The sequence below is a fragment of the Peromyscus maniculatus genome, chromosome 15, assembly GCF_049852395.1.
Source record: "Peromyscus maniculatus bairdii isolate BWxNUB_F1_BW_parent chromosome 15, HU_Pman_BW_mat_3.1, whole genome shotgun sequence".
In the NCBI taxonomy this organism is placed as follows: Eukaryota; Metazoa; Chordata; class Mammalia; order Rodentia; family Cricetidae; genus Peromyscus; species Peromyscus maniculatus.
In genome coordinates this window covers 34,901,346-34,922,463 of record NC_134866.1, presented here as the reverse complement: position 1 = coordinate 34,922,463, position 21,118 = coordinate 34,901,346, and the positions used below count along the sequence as shown (strand labels likewise).

General features: G+C 39.2%; 1 protein-coding gene across 1 annotated transcript in view; it reads left to right on the top strand.

Moving 5' to 3' along the window:
• Oxct1 (3-oxoacid CoA-transferase 1) overlaps positions 1–21,118 on the top strand; it is a 127,264-nt gene that overhangs the window by 68,213 nt on the left and 37,933 nt on the right. Inside the window, exons 12-13 of the mRNA XM_042261494.2 lie at positions 6,344–6,416; positions 7,015–7,090. Coding sequence (XP_042117428.2) covers positions 6,344–6,416; positions 7,015–7,090 — 149 coding nt within the window. The remainder of the gene's footprint in view (positions 1–6,343; positions 6,417–7,014; positions 7,091–21,118) is intronic.

Sequence of the window (21,118 nt, the reverse complement as noted above, 5' to 3'; positions counted from 1 at the left end):
AATAGTATGTGTAACTCTCAGAAGTAATACGAGCTGAACATAAAGTCCAGCTGTCAAGTAGAATGATGTCTGGTACTTGGGGTTTGGGGAAGTGATACACATTGAGGTTGAATATTTGAATTAGCTAACACAACTCAACTCTGAAAGTCCCAGTGTGGTAACGCAGTGACATTTAACCAACACTGTACTCGAATTGTACTGTAACCTTTAGCAATAGCTCACTGGCCTGTGAAAATATTTGCTGCTTGCTTTAATTAATTTATTGTGTTAGTTGGTTATTTGCAAAATGAATAATTCCATTTCCCAGCTCTCAGGCTTTGAGTTTTTAAGACCTATTTTCCTTGGAAGAATAGCTAATCTTTTCAGTCACAGTGTTGGATGGGAGGGGTTTCCTACTCCGTGGAGCTTCAAAGCAGCTCAGTCCCCATGGAGCTACCAATTTTCAAGTTCTCAAATCCCACTGTAAGCGTGAGGAGCCCAAGATAAAATCATTAGCATCGGAGCTCCCACGGTCTCTTGTTCCTGCTAGGTGGTTTTCTGTCCATGCACTGAATTAAACCTGCTGAAAAGCCAGCTCTAGAGAGGTGCAGATGGCGGCGGGCAGGTGCGGTGAAACCCTGGGTGCAAACCGGGCGTAACTGTGAAGTTTCTAATAATTCCCATGCGTTTGCTTTTTCATCCAGGGTGAGCTATGCATGCCTCCCCATCAGTGCTGTTTTCTTCTTTTAATACACAAACCATGCTTTTAAGGACTTACCTCTCGTGGAAATTGCTTTAGAAAGAATCAGCTTGTGCATCTTGTGGCCTCTGAAAGCCCCTCCTAACTTCCACACTGGCTGTTGTCAACAGACTCTTGAGAACATCTGACAGTGCCTGAAGACATTTTTTGACTGTTACTTTTGGGAGCGAGTACTACTGGCGTCTAGTAGGTAGAGGCCAGAGACATTGCCCAACGTCCTGTGACTAGAACAGCCTCCCCAAAGGTCACCCTGCTTTTGAGGGCTCTACCACTTCTGGAGAATCACAGGCCTGCACACTGAAGTACAGGCAGCTCTATGCTGAATGTCTATAGGGTTCTCTGCTCAGGATCATCCCTTCATTCTGGTAGCCTTTGTGCTTACTGTGTGCTCACCAGATTTTCCTTTTTGTTTATATCCCCATCTCTAAGCTCATAATTTACCATCAGAATGTATTAGAACAGTCCTTCCCATTTTGGCCCATTTGGCCACTTCCAATCCTTCCACAGGACAAGAATGTCCCCTCCCCGGAACCTACAACATATTGAGTGTCTTTCTCCTAAGCACCCATCATTTTGTCTTTTAACTTTATCTCTTTCTTGCTAGATTATAAGCTCCTTAGTTTTTTCTTAGGGTATTGGTTCTTTAAGTCTCCATATCCTTAGTGTCAGCATGACCAGTGACTCTTAGATCTCAGCCCCTACCACCCATGTACTGAATTAGAAACTGGGAGGGTTGGAGGCAGTAGCAGCCTGCATATGTAGAAGCCCTCCATGTGAGTCTGGTGGGAATTCACGTTTGAGAACCAATAGTATAGGGTAGTTGAATTTTGTTTGTAGTGTATGTTCAGTGCTCATAATAGTTACTGACTCACTATTGAATTATGAACCAAAGGACAAGTAGGTAAGGATAAAATTAATGCACTCTGTTGACAAAATAGTATGAAAAGATATAGATGGACACACAGAAAAGAGTTATTTGTTTGATATTGTCACACATGCATTAGTGCATCCTGATGACTTTATTCTCACACCCCTTTCATCCCTATCATCCCCTCATTGCCTGCTCCCTCCAACCCCAGATTCCTGACTTACGCTTCATGATCCATTTAATTTAGCCAGGGCCATCTGTGTGACCATTGGGTTGGGCTAGCCGTTGGAGCCTGTTGGAGTCAGCAGTAGGTATACAACTGAAGGCAGGGACTCTCTTTCTCTCTGAATCTATTAGTAGCAAATTGCTCAGTAATGAGGGTTGGCCTTGCTCAGCCCCTCCTCCATTCACACCTGACTGTTGTCAGGGCCATCCTTGTTCAGAGTTAGTATGGGACCCTGCAGTTACCGTGAGCTCATGATCACAATGGCCGTGGCTTATCTATAGGGTATTTTATCACAGCCCTTTTTCCTATCATCTAGCTTTTATATTCTTTCTGCCCCCTCTTCTGCAGTATCATTGGAACCTTAGAAGGGATGTTACAAATGGCTTGTTTAGGGCTCAGCACTCAGCTGTCACTTATTCTCAGCACTGTGTGAAGCTAGGAGTCTCTGTGTTTACTGCCCTTCACTGGAGAGAAGCTCAGAGTAGCATTTGTTGGGTTCTATCTATTGTGTGGGGTGGTTGTTTGGAGAGGGTCCCAGAATGGAGCAGGACAGAGCTGAAGCAGGAAGCTTGAACTGGTGCCTGCCATCACTGCTATGTGGGCTGGATGCCTGGACAGTGTTTTGGATCAGTGGCAAGGCTATTATTCTTTACATGATTTATTGTTATAGTTACTGACCAAATCCTTGATGTTGAATTAGAAAATTGTGGATTCAACATAGTATATTTAGATACTAGATTCATTTAGATATTGGATATTTAAAAATGATGGCACCCAAAAGTAGAACCATCATATAATCTAGTAATTCTACTTTGAGATATATTGCCAAAAGAAATAAAATCAGCAAATCACAGAGACATCTGTCTAGACTGTGTTTGTGGCAATACTGTTTACCACAGCTAATAAAATGGAAAGAGGCTGAGTTTTTTTCAACTAATCAATGGGTAAATAAAACACATAGTAGAATACTATTAAATGGTTAAAAAATGATATTTTGGCATTTGAGACAATGTGGATTATGCTAAGTGAAATGGATCAGGCGCAGAACGACAAGTCATGTACATTGTTAGTAATACGTGGAACCCCCCCCCCCAAAAAAAATTAATCAGTCTCATGGCAGTTGAGACTAAAACAGTGGTTACCAGAGCAGGCAGAAGGCAGGTTCGAGGAAAGGCTTACCAGTGGGTAGTAAGTTATGATTAGATACCAGTTAGGAGTTCTCATGTGCTGTTGCATGGTAGGGTAATCATAGTTATCAGTGACCTAGTGTGTGTGTTCCAAAAAGCTAAAAGGGGGTTTCATGTTTTCATAGTTGAGAAAGGGTCAGCTTTAGAGGAAAAGCAGAAATGTTTCTTCTGATTTGAAAAGTCGCTTTATGTATAAACCCATAAACATGTATGCTTTAATTGTTTTTATTTTTTGAGACAATAATCATCACTTACCCCTTCTCTTTCCTCCCTTCAAACCTTTCAATTGGGGTGTGTGTGTGTGTGTGTGTGTGTGTGTGTGTGTGTGTGTGTGTGTATGTGTGTGTGTGTATGTATGTGTGTGTGTGTATGTATGTGTGTGTGTGTATTCCTAAGCATAAAAGTATGGCCTGCTTAGTCTGAATAATGCTGCTCATATATATGTTTTCAGGGCTGACCTTTGGATTGGATAGCCAGTTGGAGTGCTTACGCAATTATGAATGAGTAAAAGTCAGGCTAGCGAAGTGGCTCATGGGTAGAGAGGTGTTTAGGTACAGGCCTGACCTGAGTTCAATGCCTGGATCCCACAAGGTGGCAGGAGAGAAATGAGTCCTGAGAATTATACTCTGACCTCACACACATACACATATACACATACTCAAAAGAAGTAACATAAATAAATAAAATTGTGGGTAGGTAACTACTTCAAAAGAATATAACACTGCCTTAGAAGACACACATACACACTTGAAATAAACAGTGTAAATAAATAAAAACATGAGCAGTTGACTCTGCTTCAGAAGAATATAATTTGTAAGACTGCCTAGGAAGAAGCCTGGATACTTTCCCGTGAGGGTTGTTCTCAGGGTTTTAAATACAGTTATGCTTTGTGCAGTGTAGAGAGAGCCAAAATGCTTCCCATTGGTCTCAGCATTGCCTACAAAATGCTAATAATAATAGTAATAATAACTATAATAATAATAATAATTATTATTAATTTAAAAAACCACTTCCCATATATCACCAATGGAGACTGTCTTTTGGAAGTCACTGTGATTTAACACTCAGAAAACAGAAGACTTGGTATGTTTATGTCTCTTTCATGTTCTCTACAGTTTTCCTCTATGACTTTCCACCTCACAAAAGTGGCGAGGATCTGGTGGAGAAGTGTGTGGACGAGATCTAGCTGTTGTGTGCATGTCCTGAAGCTTAGGGCTCATGCAGACTGGCCGGGAGCCCTACTGTAGAAGCAAGCCAGTTTGTGGTCCTATGCAGTCATGCAGTTATCCCTGGAGGGAAAGCCGCTCTGCCTCTTCTTCTGAGTGGTTTGGAGAGAGTAGTAATAGTGGTAATAGTGACAGTTGCTGTCATGGAGCTTCTGCTCTGTGCCCGGCCCCGACGGAGGACTTCACATGCATTATCTCACTTAATCCTCTAAGTCTTTGGTGCTGTCTAAAAGCTACTTCTAACCACACTAGAAAGTGTTTCCCAAAGCGTTTCGGGTTTATGGTACTTTGGAAGATGAGAAAATGTTTCCATTATTTAGAATCAAACTCCCTCGGGCAATAAATATTTCAGCATGATATAAATAGGCTTACTTTCCCCCCATACTTGAGCTGAAGTGGGGGATATTGATGAAAGAGTTAGCTTTCAACAGTCCTTGAGAAGCCAGCCAGGGTAGCTGTGGTGCGTAGCTGGGGATGGACAGACCTCTTCTGGTACTGAGGCATCTGAGAGCTTTTCCTGCATTCTGACCTCTCAACCATAGCTTTTCTTCCTCTTCTTAGCTACCTTATGCATCAGAGCAGAGGGATGGAGTGTTCTGGGACAGTTGAGAGATGCCATTTAAGCACTTTTCAGGGGGGACCATATGATGTTCTGAGCTCTGGAACACACAGAAAGTAGATCCCACAAGACAGGCAGCTTGGGTCTGACCAAGGTACTGGTAGTTGTTAGCTAGAGTGCTAACTGGATAAACATGGAGATTTTATTTATATAGCTATCTTATTTTTGAAATAGGGTCTCAGTCAGTCTGTAATCCTGGTTAGGTGGAATTCCCTATATAGACTGTGTGATCCTTCTGCCTCAGGCTCCCGAGTTGTGGGATTGGTGGGTGCCACACCCATCTTAATATGAAGGTTTTTTTTTTCCAGCTCTGAACTTTTATAACAATGTGTCATTTTTAGAAGTCTTAACAAGAGAATCTCTTAGAAATTAGTATTGAACGTGTTCAGAAGTATTCTCTGATTTCAAGAAAGTGTGATCTGACGGAAGCTCACAGTTTATAGGGGTTAGAGAATAAAGATGGATGTGTTATATACTTGCATGGTGAAGTGGGTCTTTTTATATTGTTAATTTATTTTTATTTTAGATTTTCTCCCAACAATTATTAAGGTACAGTTGGTGTCTTAGTTAGGGTTTCTATTGCTGTTATTAAACACCATGACCAAAGCAACTTGGGGAGGGGAGGATTTATCTGGCTTAGGCATGTCCATCACAGTTCATCATCAGAGGAAGTCAGGACAGGAACTCAAGCAGGGCAGGAACCTGGAGGCTGGCGCTGATGCAGAGGCCATGGAGGAGTGCTGCTTACTGGCTTGCTCCCCATGGCTTGCTCAGCCTACTTTTTTATAGAACCCAGAACCACCAGCCCAGGTATGGCACCACCCACCAATCACTAATTAAGAAAATGCCCCACAGGTTTGCCGACAGCCAGATCTTATGGAGGCTTTTTCTCCATTGAGGCTCCTTCCTTTCTAGTGATTCTAGCTTGTGTCAAGTTGACATAGAACTAGCCAACACAGTTGGCAAAAGAAAGAAGTGTATATTCAGTGTTTAACATTTGGTGTGTTGATTTGATATGTGTGTGCATAGCGAAATGACTGACATAATCAAGTTAATGACCATTCATCCCCTCACAGCTGCCATCTGAAGTTCAAATGTGCAGTGTGGTGCTGTTGCCTGTAGCCACTGTGTTGCGTGTTAGATCCTTGGCAAGCTCTAGTCTTTAACTGCAGATTGTCAGCGTCTAAAGCTGCAAAGCTGAAGGGCATTGTATAGACATTAGAGGATGCTTTGCCTGTAGAGAATTTCCAAGCAGTAATCCCATACATGCTGGTTGTTACCACTTTGCAGGGACAAAAACTAAACAGTGCCAGTGACAGAACACACCACTTCTCAGGGTGGACAGCTGCGTTTTGATTGGACCGTAGAGTCTTTCAGAAGCACAGATGGTGCAGGCCTCTCGGTCCATCATGATGATCTCAGAGATCTAATAGTTCTCTCCCCATCCCTTTTCTTTGTTCTTTTGTGTGTGCCTTTAGGAAAGGAAACGGTTACTGTTCTCCCAGGAGCCTCTTTCTTCTCCAGCGATGAATCATTTGCAATGATTAGAGGGTATGTAATAACGGAGCCCCTCATATTCACACGGTGTAGAGTGGGCTGAGTCATCTCCTGAGCCTGTGAGCAAGACTCTGAGGCACAGTCCCATTTCCCACAGTCCCATTAAACGATCACGGTTTGTTCAGCTGCAGAAAGCTGTGAAATTATTCCCACCGAGGGTTGGGCATGGAAATATCCACCCCACTACTTTACAAAGACCCCCTACATGGAGTCTGCATCTTTGTGCCAGCTTGATTGAAATAACATTATAAGGTATTCCCAACATTTCCTTCAAACTGTGGGCTCACTTTCCAGCCACGGGTTGTCTTCAAAACAAGTCACATTCTCCCTCTCCGAAGGAAACAAACTTCACTGTGCACACCTGTGTTTAGTTTGTTTTTGGGAGACAATATAAGCTATAATTTTTTTAAAGGACTCTTAATGGTTACTTCTTTGTACCAGCGTGGAGCTCTGATCTATTTAGAAATCAATTGCAGGGAGTGGGAAAATAGATGCATTTTGGGGCATAAGATTATTTTAATTGCTGATGCTTTAAAGCAAAGGGATATAAAGCCAGTGAAGTTTGCTTTATACTTGTTTTTTTCTTTGCCAGGGGACATGTCAATCTAACAATGCTGGGAGCCATGCAGGTTTCTAAATATGGTGACCTGGCCAACTGGATGATACCTGTAAGTAGACATTTTTCCTTCTTCTGAATTATGTTGGGTTAGAAAACTTTCAAAACACTAAGAAAAACCCTTGAATTGCTATGGAAGTATAATATAATTATCAGAAATGAATAAATATATTCTCTTCTTGGTAGAATTGATTTTCTTTTTTTTGAGACAAGATCTTACTCTTAGCCCAGGCTGCCTCTGAATCCATAGCATGGCTCTAGCCTCCTAAGTGCTGGGACTACAGATATGAGCCACTATACTTAGCCCAAATTTAATTTAGCAGCCCTCAGAAGTGCCTAATGTTTACTATGTCTTTGGGACTAGTGACCAGAAATGTCACAGAAGGCTTTTCCTTGGAGAAACGGCGTTAGAGGATTTAGAAACTGGGCCGGTTATAAAACCTCATGATTATAAGAACTGACAAACATTTATTACAAGCAAGATTTATAACTCAAAAGAACAAGGGACAATTTCAATGAGTGTATGTTAATTCTATTTTTTCTTACGTACAGTGATTAAAAATCCTTTCTCGATTGGTTGTATGACTCTAATCACATTGTCGTCTGTTAGGGAATTGCAAACCTGTGGTAGTTAAATACGTGTAAAAGGCAGCTGGTTGGTTTTCATTTAATGATGCAAACCAAGGAAGAAGTCTCAGGGTTAGCTTTGGAAAAGGCTTACAGGATTTCCTTCCTTTGGCTTTGGCCATGATAAGGCTGTGACTGTGAGATTACATTAAGGGGAACAGAAGTGGACATGTGTCCTTGAGTGTGAGTGCACTGTGGCTGCTGACTCAGGTGTGTGTGTGTGTGTGTGTGTGTGTGTATGTATGTATGTGTGTAAGGATTTCTGTGTGTTTCTCTGTAGCACCAGCTAAAAGGAGTCTTGTTAAGCAACTAATGTTGGTGTTCTATGGTAGTTTATTTTGATATCTCTTTGTTTTATTTCAAAGAAAAATTTGAACACGATCAATTTACATAATTGATAGCTATGTTAGAAGTTGTGTTAGGTTAGCCTTGTTGATCGACTACTACCTGAAACATTAAAGTTGAATAAGGATTAAAGCTCTGGTTGTCAAATTTAATGCATATTGAGGTTTGGGCTGGAGAGGTGGCTCTATGCTTAGAGCACTTGCTGCTCTTCCAGGGGACCTGAGTTTGGTTCCCAGCACCTAGGTCAGGTTCCCGGCACCTGTAATTCCTGCTCCAGTGGATCTAACACCCTCTCTGGCCTCCACAGTTACATTTACACATATGGCATACATGCACCCAGACTTGCACATAAACAAACATAATCTTTAAAAATTTGAGTCCAGTTTGCCTCCAGCCAATCTTTTCAGTTTAATTAATCTGTGACATAGCCTGGGAATGGGGTGGCTTAAAGTAATCTAAGTGATTCGAGGATGTAACTAAGTTAGGAAATAAGCACATTAAATAGTTGTCACCATTCATCATTAAAATGTATAGGAAAATACTGTGGGTCCATCTTTAGTGAGAATTCTTAGCAGATGGTGGGTTATATTGTTATTCGAGTTGTAAAAAGATCAGTTATTCTAAGTCAGATGTAGGCATACTGATGGCAGCTTTTGGAGGCTCTAAAGAAATCATGGAGGGTGTCCCAGCTATCATCCAGTGAGTTACATTGGCAAGTAACAAGGTATGTATTTGTGTAGGTGTGGTGGCCTACAGAGGCTTCTTAGTGAAACCTTACTCAGGATCAGAGAATCTGAGCTTGCTTTACCCAACAGGGCTGCATAAGGAGATGATTTGGCCATTGATGTATTTACCAGTTGTTTGGAAGGGTCTATTCTTGGCTTTATGGTGTGCTTTGATCTTGCAAGGGGAAAGTCTTTTGCTGTTCCCCTTGGCATATTATAAAAAGCCCTTTTGAATAAAAGACTGGGTGGCTGGGTATTGAGCCAGAGCTTTCTAGGAGCTATCCTATGTCTCTGTCTTTCTCCTCATCGTCTGGGTCTTTCTACCTAATATTTCTTCATTCCTCTCTCTTCCAACCAAGAACCCTTCGAAAGGTGGGAGAAGGTCGGAGCTGGACTCCCACATGTAGGAAATGAGAATGTCTGTCTGTCTTCAAATTTTATAAAAAGACAATGTGAAGTAGGAGAAGGAACTTAGAAAAGCAAGCCTTGGGCTTTGTACTGACAATTTCATTAGTTAAGGTATGACCCTGAGCATACAACTAAAAATTTTTGTATTAAAATAGACTGCTGGCAATGGTCGGGAGTTTGAGACTAGAGTCTGGCTCTCCTAATTTAGTAGTTAAGAAAAAAAAAAAAAAACCCGTGGTGAGATAAATCCTAGTTGAAATCTGTTGTCACTATGGAGCACTGTAACTGGTCAATTTCCTGCTTTTGTTTTTCTGTAAAATAGGAATGACATAATGATACTTGCTATATAGGCCTCTATATGTAAAGGAAAAAGAAAATGTGGAGTAAATTTCACAGAGCTTGACTCACAGTACATGGCAAGTAAATGGGCTATTATTTTGAGAAGCTAAGAAGATGATCCTAGTAGAGAAGTTGGGATCCTGACAGGGAAGGAATCACAGCATTGGCTCCAGTAAGGAGGAGCAGGGAGCCTTCCTGTTTGTCCACTCTGTGGCTTGAAAAATGGTACGCACAGCACCTCTGGGTGGAGCCTGTTCAGCAGGAGACACTTTTTAGGAGAACTTGGACATCTGTAAACAGAGTCAAGACATGCACTGTTTGTTTACATTATGCTTAAACATGCAGTGAGACTGGAAGTTTTGTTTTGTTTTGTATTGTTTTTTTACTGCAAATTATACGTTATAGATTCCCATTTTAAAGAACTTTCCAATGTATGTCATATTTTTATGTCTTCCTCAGATTGCTATGAATGATTAAAACATCACTTTTAATGTGTTGCTTTATAATTTTCTTCATACAGTTTTGGAGTTCATGAGTTCCAAAGGAAAGGGCCTGTTGGGATGTTGATGGGGAACTCTGGAGCATCATGAAATGACATTGGGTGATCTGAGGAACTAAGCGTAGGAAGTGTTCTTTGGTCTGGTCCCATGTTTTTGGTAATGGAAGTTGGCAGCATCGTTTGTACTTGACGTTTTTTTGTTTGTTTGTTTGTTTGTTTGTTTTGGGAATTGACAGTCACTTCATGACCTCTGTGCATGCAACACACGGTCCATATTGTTATCCTCTATGACTCGTGGTAGTCAAGACAATAACGTCTGGTTTTGAGATCAGTTTGAGCTTCAGATGTCCCCTTTACAAGTGATACGATCTGGAACACATGTTTTCATTAGGAATGAGTGATGGGAAATTTTGAAAGCACTAATGCCTTCCATGAATGAGGCTATTATTTCCATCTCCATTAATGCTATGCCACACAATATCAAATAGAGATTATCTGCTTAAAGCCGAACTGACTTATCCAAGACATGGCCACGGGAACCGGTAGAACCTGTTTAGTCTCAGTTTATATTCAAGGGCCAAACTTTAAATGCTTTCAGGTCATTTCTTCCTTTTGTTGGTTTTAGGTAAGATGTATTCTGCCCTCTCTGTGTAGTTTTAGTAAGCAATCTATTTCTGTTTGTCTCAAGGATTTATGTTGATTTATAAAGTTTAGATACATTTTTATTACAGAATCTGACAGTCAAGAAGCTAGAAAGTTGAGCTTTATTACATCATTTTTCATTGACTTTATCTTTCCACTAAGTGTAATAATCTTTCATTGGCTGTATAAGTCTTGAGCTCTCAGTACCATTGCATCTGCATCGATCATTACTATGTCAGAATATAATAAACGCTGAGACCTTAAGACAAGAAAATGGTGTGGATGCTATTTGTCTCATCCTTTAATATCTTCTTAGTATGCAGCATTGCTCTCATGTACACAGATTTTTAACAATTTTCCTCTGAGTATCCAAAAAGGGAAAATTTTGACAACACAGTAGTTCCACTCCTTCCTATTCCCTGATCGGCATGGTGATGGTGAAACCCCAGATGAGCTAAGAAAACATGGAAAGATGTGCAGCTGACGGAACCTACATTTGGGTCTGCTCTGGTGCCTTCCTAATGGATATTTTTGGAAAACAGCTGGCGTAGATTATTGACTTAAGAAGGAACGCAGATGTGGAGGATCATCTAGGAGAGCTGGTTGTTGAAAGCATGAAATAGCTAGCTGCCCACAGTGCAGGGCTGCCTAACGTGAGCAGTACTGGAGACAGAGGCCCTCGTGATGCACCAAAGACATGAGCATTGTTAAGGCAGAGGAAAAATGGGCATTTGGATACTAGTTTTCCACTCCTATTTTTCATCATTTGAGAAGCATAGACCTAAATTAATACTGTACATATATATGCACTTTCTGTGCCAATTAGAAACTTGGTGCTTGCATTATTTTCAAGAGCACACACAACACAGTGTGTGAGTATAGCAGCCCAAGACTGAGGGTGGGTTTCTTTCTTGATCATACTCTACTTTCTGAGGCAGGATCTCTCACTGAAACCAGAGCTTGACATTCCCACTGGTCCAGCTAGCCAGCACGCCTTGGGTATCCTGTCTCTGTCTCACCAGGGCTGGGATTACAGACAATACCACACTCACATGGCCCTGAGTGGATGCTGAAGGTCTGAACTCTGATCCTGACATTTGTAATGATTAGTACTTTATCTGTCGAGCCATCATGCCAGACCTTTAAGTTACTTATTATAGCTCTTTACTTGGATACAGTGCTTGTTTATTCAAAAATAATTTTATCTGTGTATGTCTGGAAAATATTATGTTGAAAAAAAATGTTCCTTATTTACAGTCAGTATTATTCAGGTTAAAGCCCTTCTGGAAGTACTTTTAAGAATGTGTTCAAATACTTTGTGTCTCTTCTGGTGTTCGAAGGCAGACTCCTTGCATAGAGGGAAGTCTGTTCCTCTCTCCTCTCCCTCCCTCCCTCTCTCTCTCACATTCACTTGCCTTCTCCCTCTCCCTCTTCTTTTTATGGAGAGAAACCGAGCAATGGATGTGATGTTTGCAATAATATGTTTGGCTAATGATGCATCCCCATGACTGCAGCAGCAGCCCCTTCTCATTAAACAACCCACTTGAAAGGAGAGGAAACATTAGAAATGATAGATGAGACCTTCTAGACGCCCATTATTAGTAATATGACAACTAATGGTGCAGCTGAGATGACTTCGGGAATGAAACCGCAGGGCTGATGGCAGTGTGACCCTGCAGCCAAAGGCTAACGACTGTTGAACACTAAATTTTATTAAATCACTGAATTTGACATTTACGCTTCATGAAATTGTCACTTCCTACTTTATCCTTTTGGGTTAGAGACCATTTTGATCAACACTTTAAGTTTAGATACAGTCGTGTTTATATGTGGAAACACATAGCTATAATATTTCCACATTGTCTCTGAAATAATCCTTTCAGATTTGTTTTTTTTTTCAGGGAAGGATTGTTTTATAGATCACAGTCCTGTTATCCCACCTGCCAGTAAGGAATTAAGAAATTTATTCTCTAATATGCAGTTGCAGAACAACAGAAAAACCCGAATGTAGAGAACTGAAGTGACTGAACTCACGTTTGAAAGCTCCTTCTTAGCTATTCCAGCACTTGAGCTCATTCTCCAGGCTGAGTCTGCTGCTGATGCATTTAGTATTATGGGTGGAAGAATTCAATGTGTGCTCCCTCTGCACAGAAACCTCCATCTTCTTTTAAGCACATTGGGAAGTATCTCTCCATCTCTAGATTCTAGACTGCAACTCTCTATTTTTAACGCGTGATGGAAAGAATAACATTTATCCAGTAGATTTCATTAGAGCATCCTAAAAAAAAAAAGTTTATCTTATATTTACTTGACGAGTATGGGCCTGAACATTGTCTCTGCACCATGTGTGTGTCTGGTGTTGGCAGAGGCAGAAGAGAGCATCACATCCCCTGGAACTGTAGTTATAAGGAGTTGCTAGTAGCCACATAGGGGCTGGAAATCAAATCTGGATCCACTCCAGAGCAGCCAATGCTCTTAATGTCTGAGCTATCTCCAGGCCTGGAACATTTCCCTTTTTGTATTATGCATTTTATTAGCAGTGATGGGAGAGCTGTGAGCAGCACCAATATGGCCTTCCACCTTACCGAGGGTTGTTTCTAGGATGAAGATAAGAAAGAGGGGTGGGTAGTGCTGTCCATGTGCCTCCAGAGCACCAAGTATTACATGTGTTCACTAGGAACCGTTTGTGATAGTCTCCTTGACCAGAAGCATGACACCAGAAGCAGTCACATACAAGAGATTACCTAGGACTGTTCAATCTATTCTTTTATTCATGTATTCTTTTATTTTCATTACACTTTCATTTCATTGCATTATTTTGTAGATTTTGTCAATATTCTGAGCTAGTTCTTGCATTTAAATTTCAAAATGGCTTGATAATATAGAAGGAAATTATTTACTATTGATCGTATACCTCACTTAAAATGCACATTTTTTTTGTATTAGTCTACAATGTTACCCTTCAAGTAGGGTTTTCTCATGCCAGCTATCTTCTTGTCTTTACTTAATATAATTTCTAAGATACTATAAGTGATTCATAATGATTAAAGATTTTATTTTAATGAAACAATTCAGAATTTTAACTTTTAGTATTATACTTGATGTTTTCCTTTTTAATATTAAAAATAATTTTTAAAATAATTTTTTTTCATGCAATATGTTTTGATCATATTCTTTCCCCTTCCCCAACTCCTCTCAGATCCTCCTCATCTCCTTACCCACCTAACTTCAACCTTTCTCTCTTTCTTTCTTCAAAAAACAAACAACAAAAAACAAAAAAATCAAACAAAAATTCCAATAAGACAAAAAATACCAAAAACAAAATAGAAAATAGACACACACACAAAAAAATGGAGTCTGATTTGTGTTGGACAACTCCTCCTGGGCATAGAGCCTGCCCTGAGTGTGGTTGATGTACCCAATGTCGCTCCATTGGAGGATACTGATTCTCCCTTTCCCAGCAGGTTATCAATGGGAAATAGCTTCGAGGTTAGCAGTAGGACTTTGTGCTCATTTCTTCTATCTGTGCTGGAATTTTGTCTGCTTTGAACCTGTGCAGATCTTCCGGGTGCTATCACAGTCCCTCTGAGTTCATATATGTACCAGTTCTCTTGTGTCTGGAAGATACTATTTCCTTGATCACATCTATTACATCTGGCACTTACCATTTTTTTCTACATCCTCTTCTACATAGATTCCTGAGCCTTGAGGAAAGGCGTTTGGTAAAGATGTTCTATTTAAGACTGAGTGCTCCAAAGTGCCTCACTCTTTGTATAGTATCTCTGTATAGTATTTAGTTGTGAGTTTGTGTTAATTACTGTCTAATGTAAGAATAAACTTTTATGATAGATGAGTGATGCTCTGATTTTTAGGTGTAGCAATATGTATTAGGAGCTTTGTTCCTTTAGTGGAGTAATAGTGATAGGTTTTCCCTTAGGGCCCATGACCTATCTAGTCTCAGGCTCCTGGCCACTTTAGCAGTGTCAGATATGGGTCCTATCTCATGGTATGGGCCTTAAATCCAATCTCAAATGTTACTTCCATAACATTTGGGCCACTGTTGCCCTGGTGTATCTTGTAGGCAGGTTGATGTTATAGGTTGCAGGGTTTGTAGCTGGGTGATATTGATGATTCCTTGTAGCTGGAAGTTTCTCCAGTCCTGCCTGGCCCTGAGGTCAGGACGAATCTTTTCCCACCCCTGGTCCTGCAACTGCTTGGCCCCAAGTAAACACACAGAGGCTTATATTAATTGTGAACTGTATGGCCATGGCCTATGGCTCAAGCTTCTTGCTAGCTAGCTCTTATAACTTAACCCATTTCTATTAATCTGTGTTTTGCCACGTGTTCTATGGCAGTACTGGTCTGCTGGCATCTTGCTGCTCCTTCAGTGGTGGCTGGTGTCTCCCTCTAGACTTTGCCTTTCTCTTTCCCTTTTCTCTCCTTGGATTTCCTGCTGGCCTCTAAGTTGCCTTGGCATAGGCCAAAGCAGCTTCATGTATCAACCAATCTGAGCAACACATATTCACAGCATACAGAAAGACATCCCACAGCCATTCCTTTTCTCTTCCAGTAATTTTGGTTTCCATTTCATGATGGCTAAGCATGTTGAGCATTTTATAAAGTATTTCTCAGTTATTTGTGTTTCATCTTTTGAGAACTCTCGGTTTAATTCTATACCCAAGTTTTAATTGGGTTATTTCTTTTCTTGAATTTCAGGGTTTTTCTTTTAGTTCATGTATTCTAGTCACTAGCCCTTTATCAGATCTTTAATTGATAAAGTTCTTTTTCCATTCTGTAGGCTGATTGTTTGCTCAAAGAATGATAGTGTCCTTTGCTGTATATAGAGGCCTTTTTAGCTTCATGAAGTTCCATTTATTAATTGTTGGTCTTAATGCCTTCACTATCAGTGTCTTGTTCAGAAAGTCCTTTCCTGTGCCAATGAGTTCAAGCCTAGTCCGCATTTTCTCTTCTATGAGATTGAGTGTATCAAGTCTTACATTGAGCTTCTTGATCCATTTGAAGTTGAGTTTTGTGTAGGGTGATTGATTCTTCTGTATATAGTTACCCTGTTTGACCAGCACCATCTGTTGAAAATGCTATCTTTTCTCCAGTGTGTACTTTTGGCTTCACAAACATTAAATGTCCAGCTAGCTGTATGAACAATATAGCTGGGTCTGCAAGTTAATTCCATTGGTCAGCATGTCTGTTTTGTGTAATTTTCATTACTATATCTTTGTAATACAACTTAAAATCTGGGATGGCAGTAGCTCCAGCAGTTCTTTCATTATTCAGGATTTTCCTAAGTTATTCTGTTTGGTTTTGTTTGCTTAGTCTTTATTTGTTTGTTTGTGTGTGTGAGTGTGTGTGTTTCCATGTGAGGTTAATGACTGATTTTTCAATTTCTGTGCATTGAGGCTATAGATTCTTTTCAGTGGGATGGCCATTTTCATGATATTAATCCTAATAATTTATGAGCACGGGAGATCTTTCTGCTGTCCGGTGTCTTCCTGAATTTCTTTCTTCAGTGTCTTAAAGTTTTTATTATACAAGTCTTTTACTTGCTTGGTTAGAGTTATTCCAACATATATAAATTGTTGGACAATTTAAAAACTGCATGACAGTTGGATTTTATCCTGCATTTTAATCTTTTGATCATACTTTTTTAAATCATTGATTTGATAATGTAATTTAAGTTGATCAATGTTAAACCATTCTTACTCTTCCAACAGTCAGATTTTCAAAATGTATAAAGTACTTTTATGCTTGGTGACCTCACATTTTAATGCCTTTGTTGGGATAATTTTCTTAAAGCATATTTTAGAAAACATCCACTTTTAGATTTTCAGTTTTCTGAAAGAATGTGTGGTATTCTTGCATAATTTAACGTTTCTCAAAAGCAATTGTATCTGTCATTCATTCTTTATCTTTCAGTTTTTTATCGTATCGCTTTTAATTAAGCTTGTAAAATTGTTTTTAACTCATAATTATACTCTGGTTTTTCTTTAGATTGTATAAATCTTCTGCCTTTTAAAATAGGAAACATTTGAGTTATTAATTTTGTTTTTTTATTATTGTTAATTCCCTCCTCTCATATGAAACTTACTAGCTCTAGATTTGGAAACTGAATTTTCCTTTATCTATCATGTTTTCAATTATAAATTATAAATACATTTAAGGTTCCCCTGTTGACTTGAATGTGACTAATTATATTCCATAAGCCTTGACATAAACTTCTCATTTTGGTTACTTTCTGGGTGATTTTAATGTGTTTTGCTTTCTTTTAGAAAAGGTTTCTTCCTAATTTCAAGTATTTGGGGACTTATTCTTATCATCTTTTGGAATTTATTAGATTTCCTTGATGGTCAAGTCCATGACTGGAATTTTAAAAATAACTGTGCAGGAAAGTTAGATAAGCTCACATTTGACTTAGCCTGATGTTTTCTACATTCAGATCCCTCATTAGTTCTCATAGACACTGGCTTAGTATGGAGCAGATCAAAATAGAAATTATGACCTGAATTTTAGCTTTAACTCTGCTGCAAACAAACTGTGACTTTATACCAGTGTGGTATGGTGCAAACCCCTAACTGTGGTGGAGAAAATGCATCATGCACTTTGTCCAATATGGTAGTTACTAGTCACAGGGCTGCTGAGCACTTGAACTTTGACTATGTACCTGAAGAACTGAATTTTTAGTATAATATAATCCAGATTTGTACAACCACAAATGGCTATTGTACCCGATCAGATAGGCAAATTTAATCTGTGAAATTAAGTCTCAGATTTAATAAATCTTAAGAGACCTTAACTCTAAAATCTTAACTTTATCAATCTGTTAGTTTATATATTTAAGTTGAAGGTGTTCTGATATAATAGAAAATCAGAATGGATAGGAAAAAGTCACTAAGATGTGGTAAAATGTCAGAACCTTGGTGTTCTGCTCAAACTTCTAATATTTTGAGAATCAGAAATTTTCCACATTCCATAGCGGAGCCTATAGTAATTCAAGGATTTGGCTATATGGAATCATTTCAATATAGGGCAGTCTCTAAAAGTCAACCCAGATGTGAAAATCACACTATTCATGTTATAATTATTGTTTTACTTTTCTATCAAAGGTTAGAAAACCCTAACATCTATCACACATTCCTTCCTCATGGGCTTTTGCTTAACAAACAATCATAACTAAAATCGCAAATTACTTAAAACTCATGAAAATAGCTTCACATTTAAACTTGTGGAATACAATGAAAATTATACACCAGAAAAGATGAGGCATTATTTGTAGAAAGGGTTCATTGGTTGCTTCCAAATGCTTGTGCTTCTTACCATTTTATACTGCTGTGTTCAGATTGTTGTTAAAGGGCTTCTAGCACACAGTCATACACACACACTACAGTGTGGATGAGTAGGGCCCCCAGGAGCACTGCTGGGTCAGATCACTGCATGGGCGCCCAGGAGCACTTCTGGGTTAGATCAGTGCATGGGCCCCTAGGAGCAGTGCTCGGTCAGATCACAGCCCCCAGGAGCACTTCTGGGTTAGATCAGTGCATGGGCCCCTAGAAGCAGTGCTGGGTCAGATCACAGTCCCTAGGAGCAGTGCTGGGTCAGATCACTGCATGGGCCTCAGCAGCAGTGCTGGTTCAGATCATGGCCCCCAGGAGCAGTGCTGGGTCAGATCATGGCCCCCAAGAGGAGCGTTGGGTCAGATCACAGCTATTTTTCAGGATTGGAGATAGCAGTTACTTCATTTGAGCATATGCTATGATGACATAAAATTTTTAAACCATCAAGATTTCCTTTGACTTTACATTAAATGTGTAAGGCAAGCAGAGTGAGCATGAGTTTTCAAAACATCTCTCATTTGTCCTCTCTTCAGACCTTTTTACAGACTGGCAAAATAACCATTTTTTTTTTTTTACTTACCTTTCTCTATTTGTCTCCCTCAGACAGTATGCCGTTATGGCAGGGATTTTCTGCATATAGTTTTTTTTTTTTTAATATTGTTGTGTCCAAAAAAGTCAGTATTGTTCGTATTATCACTTGGCAACTCAAACCAGTCTTCAAAATATTTTAACAACCCTTCAACTATTGAGAACTATTAATGAGTAAGATCATGTATATTCGATTATCCAAGTTAGTGACTAAGGGAAATTCTGAGCACCAATTTCCAAAGACAGTTTTGGGTGAAATACCCGATTCCTACTTTGGTTACAATCGTCTGTGCATAGAGCATAGGAGCCATACTAGTTTTTGACGTGTTTTAGATCTTCTTTGTCCATTTGGCTTATTGCAATGAAGAACATGTCTAAGTAATAAGAAACTGAAAACTGAATCCATAAATAAAACAGAAGGAGCTACCTTGAAAAGACAACATTTGTATGTTTGTCTTTTTTTTTCCTTTTCAACAAAACTTTATTGGAAGTGGATTCTGGTGCTGACAGATGTTGTCAGCTAGCAGGTTACCACCCTGAACATAACTGCTGCTCATGAGGATTGTTTTGGAGGAAACTTGATTTCCTTAAGTCACAGATTTCAGGTTGGTTTGTTTATAAGGATTTTGAAAAGTTTTATAATTTGCATCCCAAAGAATCTGTAGTTTTAGAAGTTGTCCAAACTGAAGCTATATAGGACATGTCCAGGCTTACTGTCTGCCTCCTAACTAAATTAATTAACACCATCCAACAGATTAGAAACAATAAGAAAGAAGAATAATGCAATAAGTTCAACCAAATGGGTGCTTTAAGATAGGAAACATCTTCTGTGGGGATTCAATTACTTCTCCCTGGAAGTGGAAAGAGGTTTCCTCCCATTCTTTTTTCTCTGACTTGTTTTATAACTTTAGGTAATTTAGTTAACTTTTCCATGTTTTTGTTTTTAATAAAGGATGTAAGTACCACAAGTTTTATTATTTATTATTTTTATGATTATAATATAATTACAACATTTCCTCCTTCCTTAATAAGGAATTACCTTCATAAAATGAAGTTTATTGAATGATGTACAATACGAACAAAATAAATCACAACAGTAAAAAGAAATCATGATAACAAAAGAGAGAAGCAGTTCTTTCTAGTTGGAAAGATTTCCTGTGTCCCATTTGGGACACAGGAAAACTTTCAGCTACAGTTTATTGTGCAACAAAGGTCTAATTCATAATTTTTTAATACTGACATCAGAGGGGGGAGATTTGAGCACCAAATCTCTGTTTTATTTCAGTTTGATGGAGAAACAAACAGCCTCCATGAGGGGGGAAATTTGAGCATCTAATCTGTTTTATTTTCAGTTTGACAGAAAAATGAACAGCCACAGGGGCAAATAATAAGTGGAACTTTATTTTTTAAGAAATTAAAAAATTAGAGTAACTCTAGATTTACAGGAAATTATCACAGATAGAATAGAGTTTCTTCCATTATTATAATCCTGTATTACCATGGCTTGTGCCATATTTGTCAGCACTGAGAAATACACATGGACACATTTCTGTTACATAAATATAGTCTATGTGTGGATTCTATGTTTTCCCTTTCCATTAATGTCTTCTTTCTGTTCAAAATCCAGTTCAGGGTTGTATATTGTATTCTTTCTTATACAATTTTAATAGTCTAGTTAGGAGATGTAAATGCCCCAGAATTTTCATCGATTATTCTCTAGTGTTATCTGATTTGTGACGGTTTCTGTCATTCCTCATTTTTCATGACTTTGCCCATCCTGAGAAGTATTGACCAGGTGCCTGTCAAATGTCCTCCAGTAAGGCTTTGTCTGATGATTTTCTCTTAGGGGGTGGGGTAGGGAAAGTCTGATTAACGAGTGCTAAATTACAGTTAGATTGGAGTGAGACGTTCTTATGCTATTCATGGAACCCTGATTCTGTACCACACTATATACACAGAAAGGATTTTTAAAGGTTTTGTCCTAAGAAAGACAAATGTTTGAGAAGACAGATATGCTTAAACTGGTGTTGCATAAATCCTAATTGGTTTTATAATAAAAATCAGGAGCCAGATGTCAGGGTGAAAGCAGAGATGCAGAGCAAGCCATAGCCGCTACCTCTTACCTCACCAACTCCTCAGCCTGAAAGAGCACGAATTCTGTCTTCTACAGCCTTATATTCTTTTCTCTGCCCAGCCATATCACTTCCTGTTTTAAGCTTCCAAGTGCTGGAATTAAAGGTGTGTGCCATCACTGCCTGGCTCTGATTCTTTTTTCGACTGGATTAATCTCATGTAGCCTAGTGTGGCCTTGAACTTACAGAAATCCAGACAAATCTCTGCCTCTGCCTCCGAGGGTTAGGATTAAAGGTGTGTGCCACCACTGCCTGACCTCTATGGCTAACTCTGTGGCTCGCTCTGTCATCTGATCTTCAGGCAAGCTTTATTTCCTAGATTACAAACGATATTCCACCACAAACTGGCTTAAACATTGTATAATATATACATGTTTTTAAATATTGTGTTCCTCCATTGATACGTATAACTTTATTGTATTTAGTTTT